The 22264-nt window shown below is 46.2% G+C and overlaps 3 protein-coding genes and 1 long non-coding RNA gene across 11 annotated transcripts; 3 read left to right on the top strand and 1 right to left on the bottom strand.

Moving 5' to 3' along the window:
* Nucleotides 1-1752: 1752 nt before the first annotated feature.
* LOC116957062 (uncharacterized) lies at nucleotides 1753-4920 on the top strand. The gene is made up of 3 exons (XR_004405080.2): nucleotides 1753-2113; nucleotides 2692-2769; nucleotides 3193-4920. It is a non-coding gene; the product is annotated as an uncharacterized LOC116957062 (long non-coding RNA).
* On the bottom strand, nucleotides 4543-10643 carry ANAPC13 (anaphase promoting complex subunit 13). 3 transcript variants are annotated; one of them, XM_032979074.2, is made up of 4 exons: nucleotides 10493-10632; nucleotides 10108-10211; nucleotides 8121-8239; nucleotides 4543-6106 (listed from the first exon to the last, which is right to left on the bottom strand). In XM_032979074.2, the coding sequence occupies exons 3-4, from the start codon at nucleotides 8217-8219 to the stop codon at nucleotides 5978-5980; spliced, it is 228 nt and encodes a 75-aa protein (XP_032834965.1). In that variant the 5' UTR covers nucleotides 8220-8239; nucleotides 10108-10211; nucleotides 10493-10632; the 3' UTR covers nucleotides 4543-5977. The 3 variants fall into 3 exon arrangements, with proteins under 3 accessions (XP_032834965.1, XP_032834969.1, XP_032834958.1); XM_032979078.1 differs by having other exon boundaries at nucleotides 10108-10202; nucleotides 10493-10630; XM_032979067.2 differs by lacking the exon at nucleotides 10108-10211 and having other exon boundaries at nucleotides 10493-10643.
* An 83-nt stretch (nucleotides 10644-10726) lies between these two features.
* Nucleotides 10727-17510, top strand: LOC116957068 (muscleblind-like protein 1). 6 transcript variants are annotated; one of them, XM_032979032.2, is made up of 4 exons: nucleotides 10727-10874; nucleotides 14205-14323; nucleotides 14952-15272; nucleotides 15833-17510. In XM_032979032.2, the coding sequence occupies exons 3-4, from the start codon at nucleotides 14987-14989 to the stop codon at nucleotides 16885-16887; spliced, it is 1341 nt and encodes a 446-aa protein (XP_032834923.1). In that variant the 5' UTR covers nucleotides 10727-10874; nucleotides 14205-14323; nucleotides 14952-14986; the 3' UTR covers nucleotides 16888-17510. The 6 variants fall into 6 exon arrangements, with proteins under 6 accessions (XP_032834923.1, XP_032834913.1, XP_032834884.1 ...); XM_032979022.2 differs by having other exon boundaries at nucleotides 14955-15272; nucleotides 15830-17510; XM_032978993.2 differs by having other exon boundaries at nucleotides 10728-10874; nucleotides 15830-17510.
* Nucleotides 17511-19669: 2159 nt separating this feature from the next.
* Nucleotides 19670-21893, top strand: LOC116957093 (histone H2AX). Its single transcript, XM_032979055.2, has one exon. The coding sequence runs from the start codon at nucleotides 19784-19786 to the stop codon at nucleotides 20207-20209; it is 426 nt and encodes a 141-aa protein (XP_032834946.1). The 5' UTR covers nucleotides 19670-19783; the 3' UTR covers nucleotides 20210-21893.
* The last annotated feature ends 371 nt before the right edge of the window (nucleotides 21894-22264 follow it).

A 22264-nucleotide genomic window follows, 5' to 3' on the forward strand; every position in this document is an offset into this window, starting at 1 on the left:
GGCTTCTCTTGCCCAATCATTGTCTTATGCCATTGTGGGTTCTGAACATCATTGCTTCCTAATCATCTATTATCTGCAACTATTGGCTTTTGAGTCATTCCACTGTTGGCCGTTATGAACCCTTGTGTAATGCCGGTATATCCCATCATTCGGGTAATCAAGGGAGCGAGCTTGCTGGGAGGTGCCAGGAGTGGGGTGTAGCCAGAGGGCGTTGGGGAAGGCCACGCTAGGGGGATTAAAGGGCAGCGTAGGGACAGTAAAGGGTCGTATTTGTGGGTAACCCTTGGTGGGTCGGGTCACGTCGTCGGGTTGGAATCTTAGTCTTGCGTGTAAAGGGTTACACAGTGTTACATAGTGTCACACAGTGTAACATAGTGTTACACTGTGTAACAGTGTTACACCGTGTTACATAGTGTTACACAGTGATACATAGTGTTACACAGTGTTACATAGTGTTACACAGTGTTATACAGTGATATATAGTGTTATACAGTGATATATAGTGTTACACAGTGTTACACAGCGATAGATACGTCTACACCTATTATAGAACCTGTCCCGTAAGGGAAGTGTTCATAAACGAATCGCCTTAACTCAAGTAGTGTGTGTCTTTATTTGAAGCACTACACTTGTATAAAACTGATCCTCGTGAGCCACATCTATCAGTGCTAGGTGTGCCACCTTTTCCTCTAGCCAAAACCAGACATGTATCATTCAGCCCAGGTCTGAAACAAAGCAATTTCTGCCATCCAAACACGTACCACTTCCTGGACTGTGCAGGTCAAACGCCTACAGGGTGGCAACGATAATCGAGGCTTCAGAAAGCAGGTTTTTGCAGATACATTTTGCTGAACTGTTGGTGATGAGTTTGCAACTTCAGTCGTGATGAAATATACCGTCCATGAGCGGAAGTTCAACGACTCGCCAAGCTGCGAATGCGGTGAGGTGCAAAATATTGAGCGAATATCACTGATGACTTTTTAATACAACACGTGGAACAAGCGGATTCCACTCAGCTACCACCCTGGATCCCGTGGTATAGCTAACACAACAATAACTTCTGTAGCTTGTTGCTGTTTTCAAACGCCACGTGAATAATAAGGACTTTTATAATGCTCCGGTGACATCAATCCTGTGAAGTCCCCTATGACTGCACAAAAAAACATTACATTTGGATCCACTCTTTGGCTAAGTTTGAGTTCTGAAACAAATATTGCTTTGACTGTCATGCAACAGTCTCGTAATAGAGTACAGCAAAGTATAACCCCTCGTGCATGTGTAAAGGATAAATAGGCCACTTAAAGGATGTTTTTAATTGGAATAAGTCCTATGAAATAAATATATTTCACAGCCATTCTTTGACAAGTGGGGTACCCTGCTCAGATTTCCTCAGGGGTTATATTTATCATGACATTATTGATATGACAATTGCAATCAATTGGGAAAATAAGTACACGCATGGAGGCCTAACGCACATCAGATAGCCTGGGAAACAGCTTAGGTAAGAATTTACAAGATTAAGAGTTAATTTGGATTGCGTCTTCCTGTTATCTAGCCCCAGGCGAACGCCAATGCGCTATCAATAAATCCAAATAATGACTCGTGATCGTTGGGTTTTACGGTATATTCCTTTCCGGGAAGGTAAAAGAAACCGATTAAAGGTTGTGTAATCATTCACATTGACCTCAGGAGCGGGCGCTCTTTTTCACGTGCAATCTAATTTTGTGTGTGAACAGTGATTGGGTAAGGGAATGGGTTACCGCTCACCCACGTGTGTTGGGGAGACAGGATAAATGGAGCGTGTGGACTCGCGAGGGACCACGCCACAGGACATTAGGAAGCAACTGGCAGCTGTGCACTTTTAAATCACAGATTGAAAACGTATTTCTTTAGAATTACTTTGTTTTGGGTTTCGTTTGTTGTTCTTCCCTCGCACCTCTGATTAGCACGGTTGGCTACGTACGGTGCTCACGAAGTTCAACATTACATACATAGACATACAGGAGGGCTCCTTAATTCTTTTTTTGACAGCGGCAGAAGAATGGCTCGCCAGGCACTGTGTGGACTTCTTCTCATCCTCTGCGTCTCATCGCTCTTGCGGATGACCGACCAGGTATTTATTGCCTAGCTCCTTTAAACCCCGGTTAAGTAACACTTAACCAATTCTTCATCTGCTCTTGCTTCATATTAAAATAAATATGGATACACGCTGTACGTTATATGTGTATATATATAAAAAAATTATGCCAAATGCTCTACTCATTAATGGAATTGGCCAACCTCCAGTGGCGTCTGGAAAAGGACTCATTAGACTAGGTCTAGGTGAGACTTTGCTGGGTGAAGGGCATCATTGAAATTGAAGGTAACTCATTACATTATAAATTTTAACTCGTTTTTTCAAACACTCGGCTATTTTAACTTGTATCTATTTTTATTTTACCCAAATCACCCCCTCCCCCACCTCCCCGTTACCAATATTTTGGTGTCTCAATAGGAGCTCAACTGGTGATAAATGCCACATGATAGTGTATACGGCGGTTTGAGTCTTGCAGGTGATGCACAACACCAGTTGCACTATGGATCTGAACCTATTTTTTTTACCTCCACCCCCTAAGTCAACTCAGGATAACGTGAGTATCTGGTGCTGTGCGGTCATTAACACAAACGTTCTACTTTCTGTTTGCAAATAAGGCGAAGATTGCAGCAAAAATTACAACCGCTGGAGAGGTGGCACTCCCGGCCGTGGATGTCAACATCGCGCAGGCATTGGTAACTTCTTCACCTGAACGGTCTTAATAATTCCTCGACTGACATCACACTGCCACAGGCAAACCTTAGGAGTTGTCATTACTCCTGAGCTCCCATTCTCTTATCCAGAAATATCACCATTTCTCTCATTCGCCACTTTCTTACCCTGTCTGCCAAAGCCTTCATCACATCCCTACTCGACTATTGTAACTCTCTGCAGCCTCCATAAATGCGTCATTATGATCGATATTGGACAGGAAAGCCAATACACTTAAATCGCTTTATCCATGCAAATGTGCGAATGAAAGCTCGGTTCTAGCTACACCAGGCTCCCATGCTCCCTGCTAGCATTCGCAGACGCTTGCCAACAGTACTTGCCCCAACATTGTGTGTAAGCTACATGTGAGATATTTGCCTTTGTATGTGTGTTGCCTGTGAAAGCAGGGCTGGGCAAGGAATCGCACACGCAGACACTCCCCGCTCTCACTCTGCTGCTTCTGCTGCTCGTTCTGCAAGAAATGTGGATTTTGCTGCCGCACCTGAGCACGGGAGACCGGGGTACGGGAGAATGAGGCAGGACCCTTGGAAAGTGGGGAATCTGAGAAGAGCATCTGGGAAGTTGGGATCTGTGTATACAGCAACTGTCCCCAGATGTATCTGCAGATGAGCATAATTATTGTCGCCTATGTACTTGATCAATCCACTGCTGGACGAGGGCAGTACCGGTTGAATTTTATTATGTGGGGGCAGGGGAAGTTTAAATAGTTGTTTTGCGTAGACTGTAAACACACCTAATAATATTTGGGTGTGTTGTTTACATTTAAAGGAGCAATTAAAAGTGAGGCTGATGAACATAATCGCAAAAAATAGACACATGAACCTTATGGCGGGACCCCAAAATCCCATAAGCCCCCAGCTCTCGCATAAACATTAGATTATAATGTAAACAAAAACGTATCTTTTTCAACAATGGGTTTGAAGGATGGTGGCAAGTGTTGTCTTGTTAAACTGCCTTTAAAACTGAAAACTACTTACCTGCAGTACCTCTATTTAATTACACTATAATAATTTACACCCCTCTGTCAATCATCGTGTTTCTCAGTGTGAATTTTTGAACACGCTTTGTAAACAGTACATAAATTAGTACGCGTTTTCAATGCGCTGTTCATATTGTAACAAGCGTTTATACCAATGTTACTCTACATAGTGGGTTGCCACTCCTCTTATACGCATTGATACGAGCGGTATGTGGGGACGATGGCTTAACCGCAACAAAAAAAACCCATCTGCACAGATGCATACGGACAACAGAAGTATTATCAAACAGGAGGAATTAACGGTGCAAAGCATCTCATCTGTTAAATATCTGCAGGTAATATAGGATTGTCATCGATTGATCCAGGCTGCAGACATTGGTAGATCACAAATAATAATGACGATAAGAGAGCAGTTTCAGTGTATTATGCATACCGTTATCACAAATAAAGGACTTAAGTCGTGTAGGCAGTTTGAGCAGCCTTGGATAAGACTTATGATTCTGCCCATACCCGAGCATGGAGTGCATTCGCTTGTTCAGCTCTTCTGCGCATTCGTCTTCGCTGCGCTTGGACGACAACAGACTGATCCGTGTCAGGTGGGTCGCGGCGTTTATGTGCGCGGTGACGCGGAGTCGCCAAAAATAAATACATTCTTTAATTACGATTTTTACTTCCCGGGGTCCCGCCATAAGATTCACTCACATAAGGTTGTCAGTATAAAAGTACTTGTGCAGATTGTAAACACACACATACCGTAGGCTATTTACGTTATGTTTATTGTAAATAACGCGTATGTTTCAATAAGCAGCGAGCAAATTTAAGTATAAAAACATAAATACTAGAAGGTATTCAGGTTATGGCCACTTATGTTACGACACATAAGATAAAAATGTTCTGTTACCTGAATTCCATTGTTATGCTCATTCACCAAGGTAACATTGTCCTTGACACATTTTATATTTAGTGTATGAAGCATACGTATTATTTTTTTAAATCTTAGAGCCATAAGTTGTCAATTTAAAGTACTCGTTACATATCTGCTGCAGTTAATGTGCCACTGTACACTATTGCATAACGTGTTGACATGCACCTAACTACAGCATTTGTATTCTTAATAAAATGTTAAATACTGTTTCGACACTTTTATCCGTTTTCATTACAATGCCTGGTCGCTTTTGTTGAATTGTAAACAATGAAATCGTGTCTACGGTTGTCAGCCAAATCGGACCCATTTTTAATTCCTAATCGAGCCAAATATTAAACTTCGATAGCTTTAAACCCAATTACACTGTATACCATGCTCTGCTGCAAATCCACTTTTTAGGTCCTTGCATTGTGGAGGGTGGACCTGGCCCATAACACTTGGCGACCGCGAAGCATTGGTTCAACAAATGCGACTGGAGAAAATTACTCTGGAAGTACTTATCAGTGCTCTGTTGGCAGCTGCATTCCCGTGTACCTTTATTCTGCATTACAGGTATCAAATAATCTGACGTGAAAATAACCCATCCAGTTACACAATAAAACAAAGGGATTGCTATACTCTTTGGTTCTATTCGGTAAAGTCACATAGGTAACCAAAGAGTATGGATCCTTGCAGTCACGAAAGCTTCAAATCTAGAAAGGGATTGCTATTGATGCAGTTGTTGCAAAGCCGAAAGCTCGCCATTTCATGTACTTAGTTATGATTAAACTATTGATTTATTAACATAAATGCTTATGCTCATGAAAAATGCAGTGGAGTTAACCATGCATGTGAGAATCTATTATTTTACAATTCACACACATGATAAAGATGTGCACATTTCAACTTCAGGCTAACGTAATGACACTACAGATGAGAGAGAAAAAAAAATCAAGCAAAACTAAATATCTACTTCTCATTCGAATTGTCGCCACTCGTTCAATCTTGGGGGGAGGGGCAGTCGGAATCGTTATCTACTCACTCTGGTTCAGCGATTCTCAACTGCAGTCCTCACGACCCCCCAATGGTTAAAAAACAATCAGATGTTGGCAGCCTGCAGTGGCTTAAATGCATACGAACAGCAATGATTGCAATCACAAAAAGGCGGTATCGTGGGGGACCTTGTGAACCACTGGAGTTGAGAAACAACGCTCTAGAAAACATGGCCAGAATCACCGATCCGAGCAATTGCTTGAGTTTGGAGATCTTTTACGGAGCCCCGACTTGGTCAGTTGGCCGCAGACTGGGGCATGCTTTCGTGCAGGTTCTGCAGGGCCAGGTCGGTCCACTTCATCTCCTGCTCCCGCACGGACTCCGTCACGTGACCGTTGTCTTGGTCAGGCTCCGGCAACTCCATCTGCATAGGCAGAACATATCGCAAACACACACACACACATGCGTAGCACAGCGCAGGTTAAAAGTCCATTCGTTACACCTCCACTTGTAAATGAGCGTAAACCGTTGGCAAGATAAATTAACTTCCTTCTGTTATTTAAAATAATTAATTTATTCGAGATTCCATTGAGATGGTAATATTACATTTAGGTGGAAATCAGTAGGTTTTTAAACCAGACAGAAGTTCATCAAGAATATGAATCTCTAGCAAGGGAGACTCACTAATTATTCAGTTTAGTTGTGAAAAAAACATACCAAAATGGGAATGAATTGATATGCTTGCAGACAATGGTCTACTGCTGAAAATTTCGTAGGTCTTTAACATCCTCTTGACTGCATTGATAGATACGTATTGGTTTTCACACCTGATGATGATTGCTTGTGTTGCAGTCGAAACGTCGTGATAATTTTATTTTATATTTTTATTATTTTGTTTCCCTTCTACATGACTTTACCGAAAGAACCAAGAATATGAATCCCTGCAGTCACGAAAGCTTTAAATAAAAATTTGGATAATGCTGTTTGTTGCCGATCCCCTTTGGCTTTTTGCACCTTTGAGCCCGTGCTTATCAATCTTTTTTTTTAACTGCAACTTTCTGCAGCTTCAAAAATCTGTATGGTTATTTGACTGGAAAATGCTCTTTGCCCTAGAGATCAACAAGGTCAAATTTTCATCTGATAATACAAGCCCTGCATCATACAGTCTTACGGTAACTGTACGGTACTTGGACAGGAAGCAAGCAATGTTCCTCCCCCTGAGGTGCAGCTGTGCCCGTTCAAGCCTTTCCCAGCTTTGCAAGATTATTAAGGACACAGGCAGCACCACGGGGATAGAAACTGAACTACCTTCCCACCAAATGGGGTGAACAATACACATTAGCCCCTCACTAAAATCCCTTTTGGGCAGAGGGGTCCAAAAACATGCCTTGCTTAATCATAATGGTGAGTGATGGTCGATCGCATAATCTAACAATGCCCCCCATCACCGATTAGCGGAAACAATCACTAATGTCCACCAAGCCTCCAAAGAGGTAATTAAATGGCTTAACATCCATACACACGTTACAAATTTTACCTTGCCATACAAAAGTATATTTCCATTGGTAACAACGTATGTATCATTAATGTATTTACTCACATAATCAGACAGATCCTATTTCTGAGGTGGATCCGAGGCAAAAAAAACGAACCAGCGTGCTCGGCAAGTGTTAACCTTCGCTGCCTAATGTCCTGTCCCCACGGCTATAGCAGCCCTCTGTTTCCCACTAGTCCCCCCTCCTCATGTAAATTAGTGACACCGACCACAACAGGGAACGAAGGCACTGTGACGGTGGAGTAGCTATTGTGGGTTTGCGATGTATGTGTCAGGTGACACCATTAAAAACGAGATGTTCCATTAAGGATTTTTTTCCTGGTGAGATATAATAAATACATTTTAAATAAAAGACCACTTAGAGGAGTGGATGTTGTTTAGGGTGTTGCCTTATTTGATTCCTTGCACCAAGGGCTCATGCTAACCATGCAACGCTACATCAGTGCGATGAACGATTGGGAACTATTTTAATCTTGCGTACGATAATATGTGCAGGAGCTATATGCCAATGTCGAGGTCTTCTAGCCATGTAAAGGCTTCGGGACAGAGTTCACTGAAGGAGCACAGACAACAGTGGTTTACTATTTGGTCCATAGTTTGGGTTGCATGGCCACAATGACACTACTGACGGCTTGTGCCTGAAATTCTCCATTTATGAAGGAGATTTGTGCATCGGTCTGTTGATGATGTCCTGATGAGGGTTGATGGACATCTGTGCAGAACGAGATTTATTGCTCATCGGATTCCTCCAGTATAAACATTCTGATGATTCTGATGGTTCCACGACCAGTATCTTCGAGGCAGAATGTCAGAGCCAGAAGGAACGATCGGGAACTGTGCGGCTGGGGGAAGGGTATGGGGGTGCGGGGTGGACGCAGGTCACCAGGGGCACATCCACGTCCTCTTGCGGAAGGAGGTCCTCTCTCCAGTCCTCGTCCACCAGCTCCAGGAGGCGCCCGTCCCGAGCCAGCTCGCTGTCCATCCTCGCGGCTCAATCCTTCCCTGTGGATGAAACGAATGTCAAGCCTCTCGGGGGTCACCCAACCTTTGTGATTGCTCAAACTTCGATTGGACGTCTCGGCTAAAAATTACAACTTCCTCATGAAGCTTCCAGCACATGGAGGAAAACGTCGGACATCATGCAGAACAATACACAGTAGGATCAGGTCGAATGATAATGGCTCAGTGGGCCTTACCTGGTAAGATACAAAGTTTTGTTTTATTTCTATATATTTTAAGCGATTAGTTTACCTTTCAAAAAGATAAAAGTTTAGTTTTATTTCTATACATTTTTCAAGTGATTTGTTTACCTTTCCTATACTTTGCACTCTGATCGTGTTTTTGTATTGTTTGTTGTAACGTTCTGGTTTGCTCCCTACTAGACATCTGTGAAAAAGAGATCATCGGATTCCTCCAGTATAAATATTCTGAAAGCACATCGGAATGACCTCAGCTCGTACATCAACTGCTAGTAGTGACGATGGTAGTGGTGGTGGTGATGGTAGTGGCGATGATGTTAGCGAAGATAATGATGTTTGGTGATGCTAGTGGTGGTGGTAATAACCAGGTGATTGTGGTCATGTTGATGGTAGTGACAGTGATGCTAGGTTATAATAGAGATTATGGTGGTAATGATGATTTTCATGATAGTGGTGATCATGACAGTGAAAACACTGATGACCATGTGAAGACGGTGTTGCTGTTGTTGGTGATAATGGTGCATTTATCGTAGTGTAGTGACACAGCACCGACTGTTGTACAGCACCTGCAACTGCAGGTGGGCACTTAGCGCACACGCCATTGAGCATATACACGGTGCGTGTGTGCCGGCAGGGCGGAGGAACTGGGGCAAGGGTCACGGTAGACCTCGTGGGGAGGCCCCTGAAACCTCTGGCGGGTTCGAGAAGAGAGGCGCGGGCGGCTAGGACGGAGCCAAGCCACGCCGAGGTGAATAAACGCAGTGGAGAGCGAAAGCTCCGGGCTGCCGGTTCTGGGATTGGACTCGTCTCGTCGTCGCCGTCGATCGCTGCCCTCGTCACCGCCGCCTTCGCCCGATCGTTACGCGGCCGGACAGCGGTTGGCTGTCCCGGTCGACGCCGTCGGTGCAACGCGGACAGGGCCGTGTCTGGGACGGGGCCGTGTCTGGGACGGGGCCGTGTCTGGGACAGGGTCCTTTCTGGGACAGGGTCGTGTCTGGGACGGGACAGGGTTGTGTCTGGGACGGGGCCGTGTCTGGGACGGGCCGTGTCTGGGACAGAGCTGTGTCTGGGACAGAGCCGTGTCTGGGACAGGGCCGTGTCTGGGACAGGTCGTGCGGCAGCGTGGTCGTGAGAGAGAGGGGGCCCGAGTTGGTGGCGTGAACACAATAAAAGAGAGACGGTGCCTCCTGCGACTACCTCGTCTCCGACTGAGTGTGTGTGCGACGCACGTCACACAAGCCTCGAGCAAGAAACGCACGACACTACAGTAGCAATGATGGTGAGTTTGATAATGTGACATCAATAATGATGAGGTTGGTAAGTTTACAGTGATGATGTTGTTGCTGGTACTGGCCATGATGATGCTTTGGTAACAGAGGTGATGGTGGTGGTCGTAATAAAGACAGTGGTGATTGATTGAACGTGCTTGATAGCCATGCCATTAGCTGGTTGTCCATAAAGCTGCCGACGATCTCAAATGTGATGACGGTGCCGATAACTATTCGACTGCAAAATCACTTCAAACAAAACTCCTCAGAAGCACGGCAGACAGCAGCTGCCAAGTGCTCAACAACATCACCCACTACTTCCAACGCCATATCCTCTTGGTGTGATCTCACCCTTTCAAACGACGTGGAACAATTAAGAGGCGGAGAAGAAGAAGCGGCTCACCCTTATTGCACGTCGATATTCTACAAACGCTGAAGAACGCTTTGACAAGAAGAACTGAAGGACACCGAAGCTCGCCCTTATTTCACGTCCATATCCTACAAACACTGAAGAAATGAACGCTGAACACAGATGATGAAGCGGCTCAGCTTATTTCACGTCGAATTCCACAAACACTTAAGAAGAACCGAAGAACACAGAAAAAACGGCTCGCCCTTATTTCGCGTCGATATTCTACAAACATTTTAAGCACACTTTAGAACACTGATGAAGAAGCGGCCCACATTATTTCACGTCGAATTCTACAAAACGCCGAACGAGAAGAACTGAAGAACACTGAACAACAACAAACAACAACAATAAGAAGACGATGATGATGCGGCCTCACCTTATTTTTCACGTCGAATTCCAAACGCGGCGAGGCAAACTCCTTCCCCGCTCGCCGACCGGCGGCGTGGGTCGAATGGCTTTGGGTGCCCTGAACCACGACCACGATGGTGGTGGTTGTTGTTTTGTTCACGCGTCGGGGTCTCGTTTCGCGAGGCAAAGACGCCCCTGGAGCGGGCCCTTCACGCACGCCTCGGCGCCTCCCTCGCTCTCTCCGCGGCCCCCGGGGCGTTTTGTTCGCGCGATTGCTTTGGGGGTCGGCGCGGTGAGGGAAGAGAAGGAACCCTTCCTCCCCCACCACCACCACACACACACAGACACACAAAAAGGAACCCTCCCCATCTTCTCTCCGTCTCTCATTTTCTGCCTCGCTGCGAGGAAAGGTTTGAAGCCTCACCACTTGGGGGGTGGTGGATGGTGGTGGTGTGCTCGCGTGAGAGAGTGGAGTAGTTAGTAGTCGTGTATGTGTGTGTATGTGTGTGATAGCGAAGAGAGTGTTTCGCGTGAGAGAGGCGTGCGTGTCGTAGAGAGAGAGAGAGAGCCGCGCCGTCAACGGGCTGGGGGCCCTTTCACGGCAAGTCGAGACCCGTCCCGTAACATCGAATTACTTCCCTTCGTCATCCCCCTTGTCGTTGTGTGTCTCTGTGTACGTAGCGAGCGAGCGAGCAGACGGCGTTTTGTGTCGTTGACGATTTGTTTTAGATCGAGTCGCGACGGCGGATTTTGTTTTAATTTCGCTCTCGATGGGCGGGGGGAGGCTCCTCGTGCTTGTTGCGGGCGGACGGCCGCGGCCGCTTATCCGCGCTACGGTTTTTAAATGGGACCCCTCCCCCCCCACCACCCGTTCCCGTGCGCATCCGCGGTGCGAATTGAAATCTCGCGTGCGCGTGTGTGCTATGGTTTTCAACTCGGCCGCGTTTTCACAAAATATAAATCTTATCACTAAAACCTACAACAACAAAAAACGTTACATTCGTTGATAAGGGTACGTGCGGTGTGTGTGATAGGCGACGTTTCGGACGATGACCACCACCACCACCACCCCCCCCCCATCTCTCTCCCATTGCTCCGCCGTGACGCTTCGGGCTCACGGCCTTAACGCGGAGCCAAGACGGAAGGGGGCTGCGAAACGTCGTCTCGTTAATACCTTGAAGGCGATTCCCAGGCGGGAAAGAACGACGTCGTACGAGATCGCGCTGCTCGCCAACGCCGTTTTGCTGGGAGACGCCCGCCCGAGTTGCTTTCACCTCCGCATCTTTCGAAGGCCCAGATCCCAACCCCGAGAAGAGAGAGAGACCACCTTTTTATTATCCCGCCATATCGTTACTTGTTTCGCTTGGTTTATTGTTGTTGTTGCTGTTCTAACGCGAGGGCCTTGCTATTGACGAGTTGTGTTGGGACCGTTGTTCTCATTTGTGCCCGGTCTGCAACTGTGTGTACGCGTGTGTTTTAAATTGAGAGTGCTTGTGGTTACGACCGAGTGTAATTTCTGCCGTACAGTGGCGTGCATGGCATTGTAGGTGCTCGCTTAACACTCCCGTCCAAGGCCATACGGAGAGATTGTTTTGCCTGTTGTATCGCACCCTGCAACATCTATATATGTTGCAAACAGTGCAATGTATGCATGTGTGCGTGTGTGTATATATATGAACCACCAGTATTGTATGTAATAAGATATGCGTTTGCCATGCTCAGCACGTCAACTCGCTCGCAGGCCGTGGTGTCACCAACACTGCTGGAGTGAAATTCATCACGCCGTTGTCCGATCATAATGGGGTGGGAGGATTGTGTGACCATACTTCACCACGCCGGTCAGTGCGGCTTGGCTTAAGAGGACGTCCGTTAAGCGTTATATAACCTGAAAGGACTATGCTAGCTTTTATAAATCAAAAGAATCGTCATTTTTCAATGCGTATATACGGTCCTTACTATTGCATTCAGCAAAAAGATGTCACAATGCAGTGGTTTTATATCCGAGGGTTTTTTTTATGGGGGCTTTTTCGTAATAATTAGAATGCAAAGATAGGATTAAGTCTGGCTAGTGCAGTACTTGGACGGCTGGCCACTTGGTACGAGATAGAACTTTGTATTATTGGTGGAATCGCTGAGTGTCAAACCCTCTGCATTCCTCCCATTTGACTACAAACACTTAAAATAAGGAATTGGCCAAACGTTCCTATGCAGATTTTGCTCATCGGGTCTTTTCTGGAAAAATAATTGCCATTTTTATATGTACATACAATGAAATCTTCCTGCCAAGTAGGAGCATTGTTCAAAACATTCCACTCGGTTCTCTGCTCCAATGCCCTGTTCTTATTTGTTCAAGTTCCTTCCACTCTGATTTTGTGATTTCCTCTTCCTATCGTAATGCCCCTTTCACCACGTAGAGCATGTGTCTTCTCCTTCCTTCCTGTTGGCCTCTTTCACAACTTCCTTGTACAGCTTCCTTCAGCAAGCCATCCCTAGTGACCGTATGCCCAATCCAGGTGTTTTGCTTTCTATAAAGTGTTCCTATTAGATATATGTACTCCTGAAACCACTAACACTTCCTCATTACTCGGTTTCCGCCAAATTGAGACAATCTTTATATTTGACATCCCATTTACACCTGATATGTTCACATTATTCTGTATGTATGTATGCTGAACTTATTTCACACCATACGTAGCCAACCACACTAATCTGTTGGCTTCATGTCTTTACCGAATATAACGCGTCGCTCCATGCGACGATGTGTACACCGTATTTCCTTCAATTACCTGTTCGTCTATCTTCTACACAGCTTTTGAAATATATAAGAGGTTTCCCTTGCTTTATGCGATAGGTGCGTTTCAAGAAAAGTGGCGCACAAAGCAAAACCAAACAAGAGTAGCACATGTAGTACTCTCAATGTTGTTCCACGACCGACCGCATATCCACACGTGACTGGATTAAAACCACATCGTGAATTTTGGGTAGAAATTAGGGAGTCACACATACGTGAAATCGTACAAACCGAACCGATGCTGCAGTTCGCATGATCTTAGTCGAGTATCTGCCGACTTTCCACATATTTGAACTCTCAACTGCTTGGGCTATTGTTCAACCACATTGATATTTAGCCTACTTCCATTTTTCTGTGATTTTTCATAGCTTATGCTTTCTGGATAGTTCTCATTTGACAATACAGCGCCAGCCTCTGTTATTTCTCTTCAGAACTGACCATGAGAGCTTGTCATCAAACCTGAAAATGTTTGTCAATTTTATATATATACTTCTGCTATATGGCAGTGGTGATGCCTTGAGTAAGTATTTTCTTTGATAACGGAAGGCAAGTTATATAACCAATTTATATACAGCAATGCGCGTTTTATTTAAGATTTTAACAAAAGGTTCCGTACCATGTGGAAAAAGGTTCCCAGCGTTCAATGGTAGCCATTTAAAGAATTGTATTTCCAGGTTTATTAGGAGGGAAAATTCAGTGGTTTACCAGTTCTTTAGAATAATTTATTTAGTCTCTGTGATTGTGGCAAATGCCCTCTTCAGGATAGGATGTACGTGTACGTTATATTTATCAGAGAGATCTAAACGTAACTGGGATTAATTTGTAAGTGTGTGAATTAATACTTAGATCAAATATCATACGCACATTTTAGCTGTTCTAAATATCATGGATGAAGTCACATTTGCCTCGGATGGTATCTTATTAAATTTGTGTGTTGTATGTGACTCAGACGTGGACAATTTGTCTTAAATTGGAGGAAGAATTTTCGACGGTGAGGAGACGTTCAGATTTTCGGAGCCGACTGTCAACTGCTGCTGGGGGAAAGAGCTTGCAGTGCAGCAGAAGCCGGTAAAGCTCACAGCTAGGCCTTTAACATTATATTGTAACCTATTTGTACATGATGTTGATGATATATTAATGATATTGGGCTGGAGTGGTGGCACACATGCACCTTCACATATACATTTATAAACGGACAAATTCTATACGTACGGAGACCTGAAACGCATGAGAAGACATGTACAAGGCTTTACGGTGATAGATGAGAGACGTACAATGATAGACATGAGATACACGAATAGAGTGAGACACGAGAGGACAATGAGAGTGTTACACGAGGGGAGAGAGGTATGAGGACTAGGAGACACCAGGACAGACACGCATGGTTTTGTATTGAGTGAGGAAGTAGAAGTAATTGTGACATCAGGTGAAAACCCAGAGAAAATGTCAGGATAGGTCAGAGACTCGCCAGGGGTTAATGTAGCATTAGCCGATTACACTGTTACTTGAGGTGAGGGATAGTGGTAATTTGATGGAGGTTTATTCCCAAGTAGCATTATTTACACCAATGCAGAATCGGTGTATGTGCATGCAGATAAGACAAGAGGTGCTTGTATTAGAAAGCTTGATTATTAAAAAATGATATATTTGTTATAAATTACTTGAATGCTTACAAATAGTCGGTGCATCCTTACAGCAGTACCCAGTGTGGGCGCTCACCTCGAAGGACTCATGTACAGCGACGAGAACAACATGGATTCTGTTAGCCTGGCGTCCCGCGACACCAACTGGCTGCTGCTGGAGGTGTGCCGCGAGTTCCAGAGGAGCTCGTGCTCGCGCACGGCGGAGGAATGCCGCTACGCGCATCCACCGCAGCACGTGAACATCTCCAACGGGCGCGTCATAGCCTGCTTCGACTTCCTCAAGGGGCGCTGCTCGCGCGAGAACTGCAAGTATCTCCATGCGCCGCCTCACCTCGCAACGCCGGCCGGTGCAGGAGGACCTCACCATTCAGCAGGTTATTCCGATTAGTTCTTAACACTTTTCGACCAAGGTTTAATGCTTTCGCTCTTGTCTATATGTCTGTCTTTCTGTAATTTGGGGTCATGGCAATGCCCATGAAGATGATTTAATATAATATACATTTTAGTATGAAGTGTTGCGATAACGGACTTGCCCTATAGAAAACTGGCAAAATAGCTAAAAGGGTTGCCTGTGCCTCTTTCCAATGGAGCCACTATTTGAGCCTCAATACATTATTATTGTCTAATTGAGGCACTTTTTAAGAGACAAGAAAAGAGACACGAGGAGAGAGTTTGCACACTTCCTTTGGGTCAAAGGAAGATGTGGGAATGGTGATGCAGAGAGGAGATCACCAGGCATTATTGTAGCATTAGCCAAATAACTGCTCGTTTGTGAAAGTGAGGGAAAGTCAGAATGTATTGTTTCTTCTCAACAGCATAATATACCTTAGATGCAGAATTAGTTATTGGATATATTGGCAAGACTTCCCTTTATTACAATAATAAAAAAATAAAATATTTAAAATATTTGCAATATTTTTTCTCTTAACAGTAGGAGGCACCAAGAGGGCTCAACTCCCAATAGGAGGGAGCGGGGCTGGTCTCTTCGAAGAAGGGAGCATGAACAGTGACGTGGCGCTGGCGGTCACCGTCTCGAACCAGGCTGGCTCCCGCGACAACAACTGGCTCATGCTGGAGGTGTGCCGCGACTTCCAGAGGGGCACGTGCTCGCGCACGGAGGACGAGTGCCGCTACGCACACCCACCCAAACACGTCACCGCCCCCCACGGCCGCGTCATAGCCTGCTTCGACTTCGTCAAGGGGCGCTGCACACGCGAGAACTGCAAGTATTTCCACCCGCCCAAGCATTTCAAGATGCAGCTCGAGATCAGTGGAAAAAATCATGGGATCCAACAAAAGAATGTCACGGCGATTTCGCAAATGCAGATGACGGCTCCCTCCATGCTCGCCCCCGTGCACCCGTACCCGCAGCTGAGTGCGCAACCCCAGGCTGCGTCTTCTTTGTCCTATGGGAATTACCTTGCTTCTTCGCTGACCCCGGCGGTGACCTATCCCTCGCCGGAAATCCTGGCCAAAGCGGCCGGGGTCCCTACTGCCTATGCCACGCTCGTGATGAACGCAATGCAAGCAGCTGCATCCCTGCAGCTCGGCACGCAGACCCCACTCCGTCCTGACAAGCTGGAAGTGTGCACGGAATTCTTGCGTGGCAGCTGCCCGCTGTTGAACACCAGCTGTCGGCTGGCACACCCCCCCGAGCTGAAGCTGATGGATCCAGTTGATGGTCGAGTCACTGTGTGCATGGACTTCGTCATGGCCCGTTGCATGCGCCCAAAGTGCCGATACTTCCATCCGCCGCTGCACCTGCAGGCCATGGTCAAAGCGTTGCATCACCAGGCCAACCAAGCAGCTGCTGCCGCCGCCAATGCAGCAACCCCAACTGCGGCGAAATCCTTAAAAAGACCTCACGACGCTGCTCAGAATGCAGAGGAGGAGGAGGTGGTGGAGGAAGAGCAACTGGAAGAGAGGAAGAAGCGGTTTGGGGTGGTGAATGAGTCTTCGGCTGTTGCTGCTGATGATACGGAGACTTAGAAGCGAAAGAGAGCAGACCGTTTTGCATTGCATAAACGTGTGCAGTTTGTACCCTTCTATTTCATACTCTAACTTTTAAGGTAAAGGAAGGGGTGATGCATTTTTCCAATAAAATCCATTCAGTTGCATTGGCACACATTGTCCTGTGTGTTGCTTTCTACGGATGAAGTAATGCAGCCATTGGAAGCGTTTGAAATTGTCACATTTGTATGTGGGCTATTTTTTATTCGTACACAAGATATTGTGTCCACGCGTGGAGATATAAATTAGTAATGTTTAAGGAAATAGCTAACACTGTTTCCAGCTAGTTGGACAAATGACTTCACTTAGACATTTTTCTTGCCAAGTGCATTTAAAATAAGGACAGGTACATATTTTCCCTGGTTCTAAGTGATCATTTTAAAGTTGGTACAATGTTTTGTACTTTTATTTTCCAAAACACGAACAACTTATTCGAGCATTGGAAATCGACTTTGTCTAACCACGTGTTTTATTTCAATACAGTAATTATCCATGTTTATCATGTGAACTTGGTTATTCTGCGGAACTGTAATGTGTGAGTTCATTTGTATCGTTCATTTAAAAAGTAAGCTGGTGATTGATAAATAAACATGTCAAATGAGTCAGCTGTGCTGAATTGCCAAATGCTTTCAAGCTTTACGCTGGCCCTTTATAGTGAAACGGCATCTGCATTTCCAACTGCACATACGCTGCGGCCCTTCTGCTGTGCCTCCCCATTGACTTCAGCAGCCCAGTTCGACCAATGGAGAGTAGAGTTCATCGCATCACTGAGGTAGAGCCGGAATATCTAATTGTTTAAGGAATTGATTACCGTTGATCGGTTCGGTTTTACTTAACTCATCGAATAACGCGGAAGTGGTTGGGGAAAAAAAATCATGCCTCTATTCGCACGTGTGCCGCTGGATGGGGAGGTGATGAAGTGAGGCTTGTCTTTTGGAGGCAGGATTTTCGGTTTTGCCAGCATTTTTAAAGACACCTGAATAATTGACTTTAAAAAAGTTGACAATATTGAGTCGATTAATAGACTTTATTGACGAATCGTTCCACTTGCAATGCGGATTGCGGAGGCCGTTACACACTTGTGTAGAGTCCATGGATATGGACTGCAACGTGGGTGGTCTTGAACTCCTGGGTGCTACCCTACTCCAAGACGGTATGGGGCAGAGAGGTACAAGGCTGTTCTCTTTATGTTAGGGTTTTACGTCGGTCTGCCATTGAAAATTTTTAATATAAATACCCAAGCAATAGATGCTAATCAAAGTAGCCGATTGGATTAATTCGAACATTTCTTACAATCTGGGGAGTATTTTGACGTGCGAGGGTAAATGCTTTGGAGATAAATTTAAGGATTGCTCTAGGCAAATTGGCTTTTGGCAAAACATTTTCGACCAAAGCAGGATGCTATTTTAAGATCCAGCCAGGTGGTTTGTGAAGGTTGCAAGTTAAAATCCTTGTTGGGGGATGCCAGCCCATCATCCTTCTGGGTTCGGTAAAATAGATAACTACTTTGTGGGGAAGTCGGCAAATGGTCCCGTAGTTAGACTCACCCCCGCCACATGAATGTGGAATGTAACACCACTGGCTCAGGGCTGTAAATGGATTAGCACCGCCTCAATAATTTGTTGCAGGAAATCGTAAAGGTTTTTTTTTGTATAAAAATTCTGAAGAAACTTTTAAAGGCCTTTGGATTTTGAGCCATTGCCCAAAGGTAAGTCAATATACGTGTGTCCACGACGGACGTGATGAGAATTTGTGTTTGTGCACCACTGCTAAAATGAATGAATGCACTCGAGATGTGGACCACGTGGAAGGAAGACGTCGGACCTCGGTTGTGAGTGTGGTTGAGATGGTGACGGAAAAAGGAACTGTACCGAGGTTATTATGGAGCTGGTATAAATTGGTTCGGAATAATAAAGTGAAAGGAAAAAATCTGTATCTTGGTTCGACACTTTTATAGGACGTGGTATGATTAAAAAAAATGTTACTGCACGAGGATTGAATGAGATCACCCTGAGAAATGCAAGGTCACATGGAACGGACACAAACACATTTGATTTCTGTATCTGCATTTAGGCAAATTCTTGATTGTAATTGGTTAATTAAAGTCGTGGGAGTTTTTAGTTTGATAAAAAAAAACTATCCCTCTTATTGAACGGCTTGCAATTTAATTAAAAACATCTTAAAATGTAGTCATGTGCAGAGTACTTGGTTCAGTGTGGTTTAACAAGATCCTAACATTACTGTACAGTACTGCGATTAGCACTGTTGGCTTCGTACGGTGCGAAAGAAGTTCAACACGACACGTTTAGTCCCTCAAGAGGTTGTTTCAACCTTTTAATTGAAACTATTTGGAGCGAAAATACAGTAGTAATGCGGCATCGATATTTTGTTGCTATTTCTTAACCAAATTGTTAGCACAGTGCAAGCATTGAGGCGGAAACGTACTGTAGAGAAATTACAGAATACAGTACTTAAGTGCTTTTTTTTAGGAAGTCTATGGGCACAAGTGTACTTTGTAAAGCGCTTTTTTTTCTTTTATAACTTCACCGCAGTGCCGTTAATTCTCTGAAAAAAATGTTTCGTCGGTTTCATTAAACGACATGAGAACATTTTTTTTTGGCGCCAAAACGCAACGATCGCTGGCGCGCGCCCCCCCCCGCTCCCACGACGCGAGGGGGTGCGGGGAGCCGACACCCGCGCTCCCATTGGTGGCTCGACGAGCGAGGTCACGCCCACTCCCCAAAATCTATATAAACACGAGCATTTGGCGGGCTTGGTTCACTCCACGCCACTTCGCGATACGACTCATCGGCGGGCGTCGCTCAGCTGCAGCAACAGCGGCCGGCCAGCGAGACAAAAGAAAAACCCACAAGCCATGTCTGGACGAGGCAAGACCGGTGGCAAAGCCCGCGCCAAGGCCAAGTCGCGTTCTTCCCGCGCGGGCCTGCAGTTCCCCGTGGGTCGCGTTCACCGCCTCCTGCGCAAGGGCAACTACGCGGAGCGGGTGGGCGCCGGCGCACCCGTCTACCTGGCCGCCGTGCTCGAGTACCTGTCGGCCGAGATCCTCGAGTTGGCGGGAAACGCCGCACGCGACAACAAGAAGACGCGCATCATCCCCCGACATCTGCAGCTCGCCATCCGCAACGACGAGGAGCTCAACAAGCTTCTGGGCGGCGTGACCATAGCGCAGGGCGGCGTACTGCCCAACATCCAAGCCGTGCTGCTGCCCAAGAAGACGGGCCAGGCGGCGAGCAGCGGCGGCAAGGCCGGCAAGAAGTCCTCGCAGTCGCAGGAGTACTGAGCGCGTTTCCTCCCTGCGCATGCCCCCCCCTCACCTTCTCTATGACCGCCTCCATTCTCTACGACAAAACGACCTCTTCTGCCGCCTTTCTCTACGACAACGCAGCCCGACTTCGCACCGCTCCATCGCTGCCCCCACCACCACATGAACTGGGCAGCGTGGTGGGATGATGAGCAGAGAAGATCCCGTGGTCCCTGCCACTGTTCACCTACAAGCTTCGGGGGTGGGGGGGTGATGGTTGGCATCGCGGGGGCTGGTGATGCTCTGTGGGCTTGGGGTTAACGATGGGAAATCCGTTTTTAAGGGTGGGAGGTGATGCGAATTAACGGAGTTTGATGTTGACGAGGTCCAGGAGATATCGGGATTAGTGGCGTTAATTATAAGTTGGTGATGTTAAGAGTTAATTGCTGTGCCCCCCGCCCCCCCTCCTTTCCCCCACGTGCCGTGCTTGTGTGCGTACCACTTGGGCTTTCGTTGCGTGCAACAGCGGTGACTGCGCGTGCTTGCTTAACCGCGGTTGATTTTGTTTTCAAAATGACGATTGTTCTGCGTTTCAACTTGACGACAACGCCCGGGTGGGTTCACCGCTCGGGTGGCCCCAACATGGGGAAGGGGAGACGCAGTTTCTATGGGGAAAATGGCGTGCGCCTAAAACAGCGGGCAAGATGTCGCCACGCTTTAAAAGCAAAGGTGTGTGGGGGGGGTGGTTTGTGTGGAGGGAAATTGCATAAAGTAGCGAGGTTTGCCTACATAGCGGGGGGCTTAACGATGGTAAAAGATGAAGCCAATTTCTCGGGTGTGCAGTTTTGTTATCGTTGCTGATGGGTACATTGCCGTGTAGTCTCGCGTGAGCGGCTGCCATGCGAGACCCGTGTTGTCTTTTGAGCAAAGCGGAACGCGATTGGCTGGTGGAGTAGATGTGGGCCGAGGTGGTGGTGTGGTTGGTTTGCTGCGGGTTGCTCATTGAGCCAGACAATCGCCTAACCCTGTGCCGAAAGGGGGGGCCCCCAGCGCCCACCCATCCCACGCCGCGCGCGTTGCCTTCACCAAAGGCTGCTCGTTCATTCTCTTTATTTCGCCACAACTCTCCCACGTGCCTGCTCCCCTCCCCCGAGGTACACCCAATATTTTTCTAGAAAGTAGCCTGTGAGTAAATCACTTTAGCAATGCGATGCCTATGGCTTTTGGGGCTCACATTGGCGGGACGGCTATTTAGTTTAATGGAGCCGCTGTTTCTTGAGTTGGAAGTTTAGCGCTATTTCTCCAGCCTCTTCACCTTCGAAACAATTGTATGTGACCTCCTCCCACCCATCTTCCCGAAGCTATTTCTTAAGATTTGTTCGTTTGTGGGGGGGATAGGCCGGGCTCCTATCCATAATGTAGGTTTCTAGAAAGTTTGGCCACGTGGGTTGGGGGATGGGAGTTTTTGGGGGCGGGGGGGGGGTTAACGTGTACCAGTCCACACCAGCATAAATTCTGAACTTGTTGACAGCAACAACTTAGTTATTGGTCCAGGCAATGTTGACGTTCTGTGCTTTGCTGCAGTTTTTTGTTTCACACAACTGGTATTTTTAACCACAGTTCCAAGTTTTTCTGAACGTTTTTGAGCGTTGGTGTCTATTTACATCTGGTTTTTATAATTACGTTTTAGTTGATATTCAAAATAAAAACATTTGAAGCATAATCTGATTTTGAACTGACCCTTGATTTTTGTGTGTCCAATTGTGTTCTACATCAAACTGGCATATGGTCAAGACTAAAAAAGCAGGTCCTCTGGGATTCAAGAAGTGGGAAATGCGATGCTGCAGAGTTCTGATAGGAAAAGACATTCAACGGTAATTTTTCCAGTGGTGGCTGCGGTGCAGGTTTTGTGCTCCGTTCTTGGAAGCTGCTTTGGAAATCGGGTATGTTTACAAGTGTTAAGTTATGGCGTTTGGTGGCTTTTGCAAGGGCAGACCTATGTTTACATACAAAATCTGGAGCCCTAAGTCAATAGTGTATGATAACTGCCTGTCGCCAATCCTGGGTGTCTAAAGTATATCACTGGGTGCAGTA

This window comes from Petromyzon marinus, chromosome 3 (assembly GCF_048934315.1).
Source record: "Petromyzon marinus isolate PM22_M1 ecotype Great Lakes invasive population chromosome 3, UKy_Petmar_22M1.pri1.0, whole genome shotgun sequence".
Lineage (NCBI taxonomy): Eukaryota > Metazoa > Chordata > Hyperoartia > Petromyzontiformes > Petromyzontidae > Petromyzon > Petromyzon marinus.

Coding starts and splice junctions, on each gene's coding strand:
- LOC116957093 (XM_032979055.2), top strand. CDS start 19,784: ATGTCTGGACGAGGCAAGACCGGTGGCAAAGCCCGCGCCAAGGCCAAG.
- ANAPC13 (XM_032979067.2), bottom strand. CDS start 8,219: ATGGACAGCGAGCTGGCTCGGGACGGGCGCCTCCTGGAGCTGGTGGAC. Junction 6,107..8,120: donor AGGACGTGGATGTGCCCCTG/GTGACCTGCGTC, acceptor CTGCCTATGCAG/ATGGAGTTGCCGGAGCCTGA.
- LOC116957068 (XM_032979022.2), top strand. CDS start 14,987: ATGTACAGCGACGAGAACAACATGGATTCTGTTAGCCTGGCGTCCCGC. Junction 15,273..15,829: donor AGGACCTCACCATTCAGCAG/GTTATTCCGATT, acceptor TTCTCTTAACAG/TAGGAGGCACCAAGAGGGCT.